General features: G+C 34.8%; 1 protein-coding gene across 2 annotated transcripts; it reads left to right on the forward strand.

Moving 5' to 3' along the window:
• The first annotated feature begins 102 nt into the window (after positions 1–102).
• LOC131660561 (protein KAKU4-like) lies at positions 103–8,961 on the forward strand. Of its 2 annotated transcripts, none has more exons than XM_058929815.1 (13): positions 103–585; positions 959–1,023; positions 1,505–1,617; positions 2,729–2,841; positions 2,925–3,055; positions 3,229–3,405; positions 4,875–5,142; positions 5,346–5,425; positions 5,559–5,586; positions 5,958–6,024; positions 6,667–6,737; positions 7,560–7,659; positions 8,066–8,961. In XM_058929815.1, the coding sequence occupies exons 1-13, from the start codon at positions 288–290 to the stop codon at positions 8,400–8,402; spliced, it is 1,848 nt and encodes a 615-aa protein (XP_058785798.1). In that variant the 5' UTR covers positions 103–287; the 3' UTR covers positions 8,403–8,961. The 2 variants fall into 2 exon arrangements, with proteins under 2 accessions (XP_058785798.1, XP_058785799.1); XM_058929816.1 differs by having other exon boundaries at positions 2,729–2,838.
• The last annotated feature ends 4,132 nt before the right edge of the window (positions 8,962–13,093 follow it).

Below are 13,093 nucleotides of genomic sequence, written 5' to 3' on the forward strand. Positions count from 1 at the left end.
TTATCTTCAACGGAAACAACAGCTGGATACAATTTTTAAAAAAAATGACAAAATAGAACTTTTTTTGGACAAAAACAATTTAATTTTCTATAATAATAAAAAAAACTCAATAAACTGAAGATAACCGCTAGAACAATAAACACTCGCAGTGTTTGTTGGAAGTGAGGTTCGGAAGCGAAAGCGAAGAGTAGTAGAATTAAAACCTTGAAACTAAAATCAGATTCGAAACTCAATTTCATTTCCCACGTGTGTGTGCACTTTCGCGCGTGTGCTTCGTTCCTATCGCCATGACTTCCATTTCCGGATCTCAATCGGGAGGCAAAATGGTTCGTCTCCGCCGTACCGCCGCCGCGAGGAACCGTACTCCGTACACCCGACCCGTTCCATCACCGTCTCAGCATCAGCAACAGCCTCAGCCTCAAAGCCCTAATTGGCTTTCGCGTTTCGTTCTCTCTCCTACTCGTTTCATTGCTTCCGGTGCCGGGAAGATTTTGTCCTCTGTTTTGGATCTTGAATCTTCACCAGGTTCTTCCTCGTCGGCTACTTCTTCGTCGTCTTCTTCTTCGTATGCTGACACGAACGCTGGTAATTCTTAGAATTATGCTCTTCTTTTACCATGGAATTTTGTACCTGCAATACTAGGGTTTGGTATTTTTTTTATTTTTACTATATGGACTCGAGTGTACTGAAATTCTGTATGTTTACTTTACTTTAGTTGTATGGTAGTTTTTCTTAGTTTTGGACTTTTGGTAGATCTAATAGTTGAGTTATCTTGCAATTAGGACGTTCTGAAGTGCTTAATTGGATTTGAAAGAGACAAATTAGACTAATTTATTATGTGTTTTATGACATGGTTACACTTTCTTTGATTTTTTTAAGAGAATATTAGTATCTTTTCGTATCGGATAGAGCTGTGGTATTCCCTCCTGAAAAACCTGTTGGATTTTTGATTTTGCAGAGGAAGTTGGTGATCTTGATGATGTAAGTTACAGCCATTTTGAAGATGAAGTTGCATTAAACGAGGTGGGTTGTGTTGTGTGCTTTAGAGGAAAAATGCTTGTTTTTCTAATGCTAAGAAGTAGAAACTAGTAGATTTTGTATAGTTTTTTTTTTTAATTGTTTTTGGTGAGTTTGCTTTGCTTTGTTCTTTGCTTAGGACGTTGAACTGTTTTTCATTGTTTGATATTATGTGCATGTTAATTATCCGGCTTAGGCACTTACATGGATATTGCATAAACAGACATAATTCTTCATTTTTCCTTACATGACACGCTGTTGTTCTACTTTGGTAATTTTATAAGATTTCATTTTTTCAACCTATTCCTTTAAAATAGGAGACGGATCTGAGTCATCATTAAATTAAATTTTTTAGAAATGTATTGGCTTGTGAGTTGTGATAGTACTGTAGATTATGTTTCCATTCAGTAACAGGCAGTCTTGATCGGTCGTGTTATGTTTGGTTCCATCTATATTTTACATTTGACACTGGCATATCTGTTGAAAGGGTGGGACATCAGAACCTATTAATTTATCCGGGAAGGAGATCCAGCCATTAGCTGCAAATAGCCAAAGCAAGCATACCATTGAGCAGCTACTTATGCAGGAGTCATTCTCAAGGTACTGAAGAATTTATATTGATTTTAAATTTAACACTGGATCTTTCCTTTTATGTTTCATACTTTTTTGCTACCTTGTCTTATATTTTCGTTGAAATCATGCTTGATCTGCCTCTTTTGTAAAAAATGTAACTTCATCAACGCTAACACTAACCAGCAGTTAGATAAAAATGACACCATCGTGGTTTTAGGGGCGTCTAATAGTTTTTGTAGTGTTGAATTTAAAATTAGCAGTACTCTTTTGTTAGGCTTGAGCTAGCTTTTAAAGTTGAGTTAGGCCTAGGTTAATTCCTAAGATGGTATTAGAGTTTATCTTAATGTTATCTGGTGCTGTTATAAATTAGTGGATGGCTTAAGGCCAAAATTCCACCATATAAGCATCCTATTTTGGGCTATGACCGCCATGGCAGACCTTCCTTCACTAATTGCATATGGATTGGTGATTGGCATAAAATTCTCCAAACCGTTCCGCTCGGGCTACCATTTAACACCAATGCTATTGTGGCAATCGTATTTGTTCACACACTCTAGATGTCTTGCCTTAGGCGGCAGAGGCTGTGTTTAGATCCCTGTTACTGAGCCACCCGCATTTTGTCCACGGCCGTGTTGCATATGTGTAGTCATAGCCACAAGGAGGCATTGTTATTAGGCTAGTTGCTACTGTCCTTGCTGCATATGTCCAGTCATAGGCACGAGAGTCTTTTGAGATCCCATATGGACTAGCGATATGGCCAAAGTATCTCTTGTAAGGCTTGGGTGATCCTGACCTATTGTGCTGTTTTTTGGGGTTTGGTTGAGTTAGGCCTACTACCCCTTATTTTAAGAGAAGACTGTCATTGGCTAAGTTTTAAAATTATTACAAGACTTGACACTGACAGCAAATTTCCTACAACCGCATACAGCTCTTGTGATTTTAACCACGTACAACAGCACATATCATGGGTCTATACTGAATTTGCAGACCTTGAGCAATATGTTATGTGTGAATTATAGGGAATGGATTTGCTTTTATCATGTGGTTCACACTGTAGGAGTTTAAGGCTGCATGAACTGTTTCCTCTTGTTGTTCGAACTTCGAAATAAGATTCTCAATTAATGTAATATTTGATCAGGGAAGAAGGTGATAGGTTGATTAAAATAATAAGATCAAGAGTTGTGGATTCTCCTTCAAAAGACGATGCGGTTACGAGACCAAAGGATATATCCAACACGACTCTTGCAAGTGGTATTCTCTATATTCAGAACACAATTTTAACTTCGTACTTTTATCTCGTCATGGATTTTCAATTTTTTTTTTCTTGGATATAGGCTCACCTGAACTCTGTAGCGCTGCTGTTATGGAGGCAAAGAAATGGCTGCTGGAAAAGAAGTCTGGAGTAGGTTCAAGTTCTGATTTAGGTTATGGAAGTCATAGTTTGAATTTGATTGCATTACCACAAGTTAGTGACTCTCTATCTCTCTCTCTGAATTTATGGGGAAACATATAGTGATTTTTGTAAATTGTATATGCTATCTCCTCCCCTTTTCTTCCTTCTTCATTTAAGTATATATCTTGGCAATATGATTTGATGTTAATTGTTTGTTTTTATTTATATACCTGGCTGTTATGCAGGCTCCTGAAGATGAAGGATCACCCGTTGATGTGGCTAAGTCATATATGCGTGCACGCCCTCCATGGTCATCTCCTTCTGTAGACCATACTAAGCCTTCAGCACTGTCCGGAATTCAGCTTTTTAAAGAAGAAACACCACATCTATTTGGTGGCAATTCTACGGCTTCCTTGAATAAGGTGTCATTCAATGTGTTATTTATTTTGAATTTGAAATAATACATACATCATTTTAATTCTTATTTTCTTATGAGCTATTTTTGCCTTCAAACTGGACTTTTCCTTTATCTTATCGAATTCGTTACTGGAAATATAATTAGAGAATGGTCCTTACGTTTTAAACAGACATTGCTGTATGAAGAATAGGTAAACCAGAAACTTTATTATAATTGAAATTCATGAAGTTTAAATTTTGCAAACGAATTGTGATAGAGTACAAGGCAAATGAATACAAGGTAGAGAGAACAATATATAGATCATGGAAAGGATCTTCTTTATTTTAAAAAATGTTGACCACTATTTCTTTTGGTTGACTACGGAAAATATAGAAACTGAATTCGAAAAATGTTAATAATGTATGTGGGGATATCATGGTTCAAGCATGTTAACTGAGGGAAAGGCTAATATTTTAAGGTTTGATTTTACAAGAGTTATTTTGCATTTAGGCCTGTTAAGATTATCTTTTAAATTTTAATTAGGATTAGAGGTCTAGTGTTAATAAAAATAAGGAATAGTACCAAGTTTTTATATATACATACATAATATTATTAAAAAGTTATGTATTCTTTCTCTTCTTTACTTCCTTATCTAAAACCCTACGACTTCAATAATTCTTATTGCCAAAATCGTCTAGCAAGGTACAAATGAGGTTTTAAAGGTACGCATAGAATGATACAATTTACAGATCAAATGATATTGAAAACAAAAAGAATATTTCTATTGATCTCAGTAACTTCTCTTGTCTAATGTGAGCTTTAAGAAGACAACAGTACACTAGGTAAGTTTGAGTGACTCTATCTCTCCCAGCTAATACCTTTTTTCGCCATCTACTCTAATGTTTTATGTACTTCTATTATATTTTCTATTACTCTATTCTCTCCTTTACTTACTATTGTTAGTATGTTATTCTGTTACAACTCCCCGTTCATTATCCCTCCCTTCCCAAGTGTAATATCTCTAATATAATGCCTATCAAAGAAATTTTGGAAAGTATTGTCTATGCTTCAACTTTAGAAGACAACATAGCTCGGTTGAAAAAAAAAAAATTACATAATGTCTTAGTAAAAGTTTGAATGCTCTGAAATGTCATTTGTCAAGAAACACATGCACTGCCCCTAACAGTCACACCTCGGTCGTCATTAGGGGTGATTGAGTTACATTTCTCAAATTTTCTTATTAGTTGTTTCATATTTGCTGATACTCAAGAAAGTATTGTCTATGCTTGAACTTTAGAAAATAACATAGTTCGGTTGTAGAAAATAAATTACATGATGTCTTAGTAGAATTTTGAATGCTCTGAAATGTCATTTGTCAAGAAAGTTACATGCACTTCCCTATCAGTCATACCTCGGTCATCATTAGGGGTGATTGAGTTACGTTTTTCAATTTTTGTTATTAGTTGTTTCATATTTGCTGATACTCAAATGCAGTATAAAAGGGATTCCTCTGCCACCGGGTCATGGAGTATTCAGGATGAGATAAGAAGAGTTAGATCCAGGGCAACAGAGGAGATGCTTAGAACACTTCCTTCCTCAAAACTTGATTGGTCTGCATATGCTGTAGAGAATAAAAGTAATGTCAACTCATCTGCAATTGAAAATATTGGAACTAGTTTGGGAGATAAAGTACGTAGTTTTACAAACTTAGTAGATACATCTGCAAACTTAACCAGGGGATTGGATTCTCATACCTCTCCAGGTACGATCCTGCTACTACAGGAATCTTTTTGGTTTATTCCGATAGTCAAACTTTTTAATATAAGGACCTATTTATTTATTTATTTATTCTTATTACCTATATAACCTCTTGAATGTTTCACACACTTTTTTTTTTCTTGACTATTTATTCTAACAACACAACCTATTGGATGTTTAACTTTTTTTTTTGGGTATGTCTTTCAGATTTGCAGAGTAAACTGGATAGGCGCCAACCTGAATCTGTATTGCCTGATGCATCTAATATTATTCCTGAACAGAATCAGGTGCTCATATGAACTGTAGTTTATATAACAAGCACGTCTTTAGGGTCCCCTCTCCCTCTCCTTATAATACATCCAGGCTTGTTTAAGATTAACCTATTTTGTGTCTAACATGTTTTTTATCCCATTTGTTTAGGGATTTGTAGCTGTTCAGAAAACCAAAGGTACAATTTTTTTAATTCGCTCACAACTGCGCTGAAACACCCTCCACAAAGAAATTTTTAGGACTGATATTGGCTTAAAGAATTAAAGATGCTTAATTTGTTTGTCAAATATATTTTAGAAGCAAAAACATTTTGTTAATTATCACTGCTTAGCTTGTGTAGTACTCAGAACAACTATAATTGGGCAATTTGACTGTGACACTGTTATTATTTAAATTAAAAGCTGAGAAGTATGATTTAACTAATTGCATGGATAACTCCATTGTTCTTTCTGTTGGCCCAATGTGACTAGAATGCTTGTTTACTCACATCAGATTAATTCCCTTGTCTCTTAGTAAAAGTCTTACTTGGCTTATAATTAACTTACATAGGTACCCAAGATGACTGCAAAGAAGTAACTACAGTACTAAGAGACGGGTCCTCGGATAATATACACAGGTCAGTTTCTCAACAAAAAAATCATCGACATTTTCTTGTTTGACTAATGGAGTAAAATTGCATTTGAGGTTCTTTATCTCCTATAATATTATAATTTGACTCATTGATCACATTTTTGACAATTCTTTAGGTAGATGAGAATGTTTTTTTGTTCCCCTACACCACACACCTTTTGTTCGTCGCTACTCTATTTGAAACTTATCACTACCCTGACAACCCCCCCCCCCCCCCCCCCCCCCCCCCCCCCCAATGCTCCCCGTATTTTATTATTGTCATATCATTAATCATGTTTTTGACAATTTCTTTAGGTTAATGAGAAATTTTTAGTTTCCCTTCATAAACCTTTCATTTGGTGCTACTCTGAAATTTATCACTACCCTGACAACTCCACCCCAAAGCTTCCTTTATTTTATTATTGTCATGTCGTTTTTGTTTGGCTCACAAACTGAAAAATTAGCTAGACTAAATGACTGATACAAATTACAGTAATTTAACTACATTATGATGAGTTTAATCCTATGTTTGTGTATGGTACCAAGAGTCCCATGTACAAAGGTCTGATTTGGCTTTTGTGGAGGATATCTGGCCCTGTTTGGTTATATTATTTGTCTACTAATTTTAGCATTTTCTTTAATGTAATAGGGATGTTAATGGCATCAATGACACAAATGAGTCTACGCATCAATCAGACCCAGTTGAAGAAGCTAAGGAAGGTAGGGGTTTTTATTTCCTTTGGCCTCCTGTGGTTAGAGACTGCACCCGGTTGATGTTATGAGCTACTTGCAATTTATGTAGTCATGATTGTTGCTATTGCGAATTAGTGAGAAGTGTTTAGTGTGGCACTATGGAGTATGGACCCCACTGCATGCTAAGTGTTTTGTTTCATGACCCAGTAAATCAGCGATATCATTTCAAGTAATAGTAAAACTGAAGCTAAACTAAAATCATGCTGTATATGCAGCTTTTGTAATGGTTCTAGCTGAATATCTAGTAAAAAGAACCCTTAAACTTTCATGAACTTTTGCACTGCCTGACCATTGGAACTTGGAAGGCTCTGAGATTTCCCAATGTTTTGAGATTTGCTGGAGGGTTAGTCCTGCATTTAGCTAAAAAGCAACTTCACTCAATGTCTTGTAGTATGCAATATATGCAAGGAGCTTCAGCTTTTTTAATTTCTGTAGTTTATGAGTTCAGGATTTATGTTTGGCCAAACAGAAAAGCCTCCAAATGGTGCTAGCTATTGGCAGTTCCTACAGCAGGCCTTTTATGCATAGTACTTTAGCTAGTACACAGTCCTCACATTTTAGGGTGAATATGATTAAATACAATGTATATTTCATGGTTAAACATGTTATGCATTTTCTTAAGCAAGTGTTTGCGTATATTAGGTTAATAATGTAGCCAGATTTGCTATATCCCCGTCATTAGGTTTTGTTAATTTTTGTTTCTACTTTCTGTGCTCCTTAGTTTAAATACTTTATCCAATATTTTCAAATATTAGTTTGCTTCTTAAATGATCTGTTTTACGAGTGCAGTTTCAAAATCTAGATTACAAGACGGAAATCTTTCAGAATTCGAAGAGAAGGTTGAAGCAGAAGTTACATTAGCAAATGGATTCCCCTCTTCAGGTCCCAGGTAGGTGGTAATCAGGGTTCACATTATTTTCTTGATTAGTTTTTTTTTTTGGTAATCGTTCTGTACGGAAAACCTTTTTGTTTTAGGGAATGTTGGCAACATATTTTTTACTATTGAGTGAAAATAATGTGTGGACTCAACCTAATAAGAAATGGCTCTGACCATATAAGGGATTAGGAAGTGGGAGCCACAGTAATTGTTAAGATCCAAGTTAACTTTACATGTAATAAAAAGTTTGTTGCTAACCTTTTTTGAAACAAGGTTAGTTTTAGTTAACCAATGGAATGTAAAGTTGTGCTATAAGTATTTTTTGTTGCTTTTATCATAGTACTTGGCTTGAAAATCTCCCTGTCTTATCCTTTCTATCAAAATAGTTAATTAGTTCTGCCATTTTTCTGTTTGCTAGTGTCTATGCACGGAAGGTCACTCAGAACTCAAAAACATCGAATAACGAACCGAGTGCAGTCGATTCAAGTCAGGAGAGGATAGCTCAGGGTGTTCTTGAGCAAGGATCTACTGAGGTGCCTGAGGTGATTGTAGACGGTACTGTTGCTTCCAAAGATGACGGTGTTGCCACCGGTTCGTTGTCGCAGAACAGCTCCAGTGTACAGTACGAGGTTCAACAGAACATTTCTCAGGCAGGTTCAGAATCAGGTTTGGTAGCCACACCAACTAGTATTGCTAAACAAAAGGGTAAAAGATTGACCAGATACAACAGAAGGGGTAGCAAAGGTGTCAAATGATGCCAGTTGTAATTTGTATGTTAAATTGTAAGTCACTGTTAGCTTGAGAATAGGGATTATGCAGGCCATTTGTCGAGGTTAATAATGTTCACAAATGAGTCTACATCAACTTAGGCAGTATTTTTAGTTCAGTTGCTTCTTGTTCTTTGTTTGGTGACTACGTCAGCGGAAATCAAGCTTGGGAAATTGAATGTATTATCTGTAAAAATGGTTTAAGTAGAGACATGTAAGTTTTTCTTTTCCTGTTTAACTAATTGACATGGATCTGCATGCACAAACATGTGCAACCTGAATGGTAGAACTGGCCTTTGACAGTTAGGCTCCATGAGGCTCCTCCATCACAAGCCAACAAAGATGCAGGCATGGGCGGTTAGAAGATGCACCTTCACCGGGGCGACAGAAGGTATAAATGATAATAATATGTAAGGATGCTTGTTTGTGTGTGATGATAATAATGTGTAAGGTTGTTTGTATTTGTGTATTATGGCTAATGGTCGCTTGATTTAATTGTATTATTATTTTTTAGTTTTATATTATCATTCAATCATATTTGTCCAAAGGGTTGTCTTAATAATTAGGATCCCCTCCTGATCTAGAGAGGTTTACTTGTCTGTTGAATTTTTTGTATCATTTATAATTTTCTCTTTTCCCTCTCCAAAAGGACATCTGAGAGATCCAAACTTTTGGCCAATAGAATGGAGAGTTCTTTTTAGTGTTAACTCTGGATCTTTAAGAGAAGGAGTTATGGTAATCTGGAGATTAGAGGTAAGGAAAGTTTGATAAAGAAATTGTATCAGGGGCATTTTGATTTTCACCCTACACCAATAATTTTTTTTTTTTTACAAATGTAAATTTTTAAGAGTAAATAGTATCTATCAAGGGTATTTTTTGAATAAAAAAATTAGTGGTGTTAGGTACAATATTTGGGGTGGTAAGTAAAATTCTCTCATTAAATTTTTTTTTCAGCCTTTCGGACAGGCTTGTTTTGTTGGCTCTACTCGTCTATTGACATCCCTAATTGTGATTGAAGATAATAAAATGTTATTATTTAAATTATTTAAAAATAATAAAATGGAACTAAACAAAACTTAGTGGTGTCTATTATATTACTACGAGTACTATCACTTTGTTGCTACTTTTTCTTTTTGAGCATAATAAAATATAATTGATTCTCGCCTCAAGATCAAAATATTATGATTCTATTTAAAGCAAAATATTTAAGAACTAGTAAAAGGAAACATTCATGAACGGTTGGATCAAATGATTGTTAACAATAATGTTATTTCAATAACGTCAGACCAAATGATGTTACCATTTTAAGATAGTTATCTACAAGAAGGTTCTAGCATTACAAAATCTAAGTTGGACATACCCTAAGAGTATACCTCATATTAAGGTAAATCATTAGGGTCAGAAACTTCTAATGGTATGGGGAAAAGACTTTATGATATCTATTCATTTGAACAAATATGGGGACAAGACTTTATGATATCTATTCATTCTAAGAAATATCCACAAATAAAAGATTTTAGGTCTATAAAACTCTAGAACTCCACTATAAAGTTGAACGAAGGCTCAATAATTCAAATACACAAATATCTCTCTTTTGATCAACATTGACTTGAACTTTGGAGTGTTTGGAAGTACCTCCTTCCCCAACATCGGACCAGAGCACCAAGATACCAAATACACACTAGGGTTCACCAACAAAATTGAGTTTGCTATCTCGTTCATGAGCCTCTTAGGTCTTTCTAAGATCGTTGATACCGTGTGTTGAAATCGTTCATCAATATTTCTGCACATTAATCAACTTTATAACGGTGAACAAATAAAAGAGAATTTCGTAGCTGGCAAACATACCCCATTAATCTCTAGCCAATAAGATCGTCTGAATTAACCACTAACCTAAAAACAGGCTCACAAAATCATCATCATATCAGGGAACATTGGTTCCTCCCCGCTAGCGTCGGTGATCATAACATTCCTGACATCTCCCTTGTAGATCGAAATGTCATGCCTCTAGTAGTTTCTTTGCTCGACGAAGAAGCTCCCTTGCCCCGTTTAAACCCATAGGGGGATTACAACACACCGCCATCACCAGTCTCGTCGGTCCATGTGGATAATGAGAAAATAAATATATTGCTGAAGGACTTATTGGTGGTTCTTGTTAAGTGCGAAAACTTTGCATTGTAGTATATAGTTTGTGTCAACAAAAGCTACAAGAAAATGAGTATAATTTTTACGGTCTTCTCATGGATTGTTATAATTTTTCACGATAAAGGAAATTATACTTATAGTTAGAAAAATAAATAACTTAACATAAAAGGGGGTATGCGATGTGTATTAAATGGTTTGGAATATAACAAGTAAAATTGCAAAAGGGAAAATTGAACGTGTAGAAATTCAAATGAGAAAAGAGATTATGCCCTCTTCGAATCTTTTGTCCATCTTTGGGTGGTAATCTCGCATGAACTTATAATGATCTTTCAAGATATCACGATTATTTTAACAAAATAATTATGTGAAATCTCTTGCTACGCAACACTCTTTGTTAGATTATAATACTCCAATCTCTTGGGATAAGTCTCAAATGATAAAGGTTTAAATGAGTTAAAATACTTTTGTCAAAACTAAGTATACATCATCTTTTGCAATATAAATAGACTCCCAATAATATTGGTTACGATTACATTATTTACGATTAGCAAATTACGCACCTCACAAATCTAGGACAAATTCATCTAAAAGTGTCTAACTTAATGAAACTAGCCAATTATTTTAAGAAAAATAATGGAAAAATAGATAAAGAAAGAGAAAAATAACATTATAATTGGAAAGGATGACTCATTTGATGAATGATCTTTAACTCCCATTTTCAATCAAAAGTGGCCTTCTCGGTGACGAAATTTAGAACTCTAGTAACTTTAGATCTCGTGCTAACGCGTCATACAACTATACCCGCACGATATGTTTAAGAAGTTATGCTTATATGTCCTATAATATTTTCTCACAACTCAGGCCTTAGGACACTAGGTCATGAATCATTACCACCCACCCACCTTTGGGCACCATGTCCTCCAAATGGATACTTACCTTTTAAACATTCTTCCAAATAAGCACTCTCATCAAATACCAACTAAAGTTCTTTTAAAAAGTGATACACCATATCTACATCTTAAATTTTTTGAGTGCCAATGCTTTCCTATAATCTCGTCCATTTACAAGAAATAAGTTTCAATCTAGATTAACACTATGTGTCTCTTTCGAATATCCATCTAATCATAAATGATATAATTGTTATAAATTATTATGGGCATGTTTAGATGAAAATACGTTTCATTTTTCTCTTTCAAATGCCCGAATATCTTCACACTTTGATTTATTGGATACAAGTGATACTAGGGGTGCTCGCGGTGTGATTTGGGCGGTTTTGACGAAAAAAATCATCCAAACCGCAAGAGAAAAAATAGTGCGGTTTGGTTTGGTTCGGTTGGCTTTTAAAAAAAATCCGAACCAAACCAAACCAAACTAATGCGGTTTGGTTCGGTTCGGATGGTTCGGTTTTTTACAAATATTTTATTGAGCCATACATACACATATAGATGATAACATAATTTTGTATTTATACATTCATACACTATCAAATAACAACAAAACTCGTCATATTTTGACAACAATTTTCCATTTAATATGTAAAAATTAAATTAGACAAAAGTGGAATATTAAACATAAAATAATAGCATAAAACAATATAAAAATTATTATAACGAAACAAAAAAATAGAAGAGAAGAAAGATTAGTGAAAGTGAAAAAGAAAAAAAGTGTTGAGAGATTAGAGAAGAAGATATGCGATAAAAACGAAACTGAAATACGGAACTTTTACATAAAAATGAGAAGGTGAAAAAGAAAGAATATAAGAGAGTAGAGATTATAGAAGAAGAGGGAAGATGTATGTGGCTAGGGGTGGAAATAGGCCGGGCCGATAACAGGGGCCTACAGGCCAGCCTATATAGGCTCAGGCCAGGCCACACATTATTTTTAAATAGAAAAGGCCTAGACTTCTTTATAAGTCTATTTAGTTAAAAAGGCTAGGCCTCATGCCCTAAAAAAAGCGTTTGAAGCCTATCAGGCCGGCCTATTTAAATAAATATGAATACTTTTTTATGATCATTATGTTATGTTTTGTACTTTGAATTAAAATACATAAATAAAACTTGGTTGTCTTGAAGAACTTGTGAAAAAAAGATGAAAACACCAGATGAACATTGTTTTCATAAGTTTTCTTAAACAAATAGTCTCCTAGAACTTATGCTAATAGGTAAGTGAAAATAAGTTAGTCTATTTAAACACTATTTTAATTGCTTATTTACATATGTCTAAAACAAATAGGCTTTTATGTAGGCTAACAGGCTAACTAGGCCTTCTAAAAGGCCAGGCTCAGGCCTAAAAAATAAGCCTACGACAGGCTACAGGCCAGACTTAGGTTTCGGTTATTTTGACAGGCCAGGCTCAGGCTTGGCAAAGCCTAGCTCGGCCCAGCCTATTTCCACCCCTATATGTGGCAAAGAATGTGCGATAATGTTATTAGAGATTTTAGAAGATCGGGACTGAAATTATATGTGTAAGGATAAAAAAATTGTTCGTAATCATAATGCTAATGTATAATAAGTTTAAGTTTGGGTTGGATGTGA

The sequence above is a fragment of the Vicia villosa genome, linkage group LG3, assembly GCF_029867415.1.
Source record: "Vicia villosa cultivar HV-30 ecotype Madison, WI linkage group LG3, Vvil1.0, whole genome shotgun sequence".
Taxonomy (NCBI): Eukaryota; Viridiplantae; Streptophyta; class Magnoliopsida; order Fabales; family Fabaceae; genus Vicia; species Vicia villosa.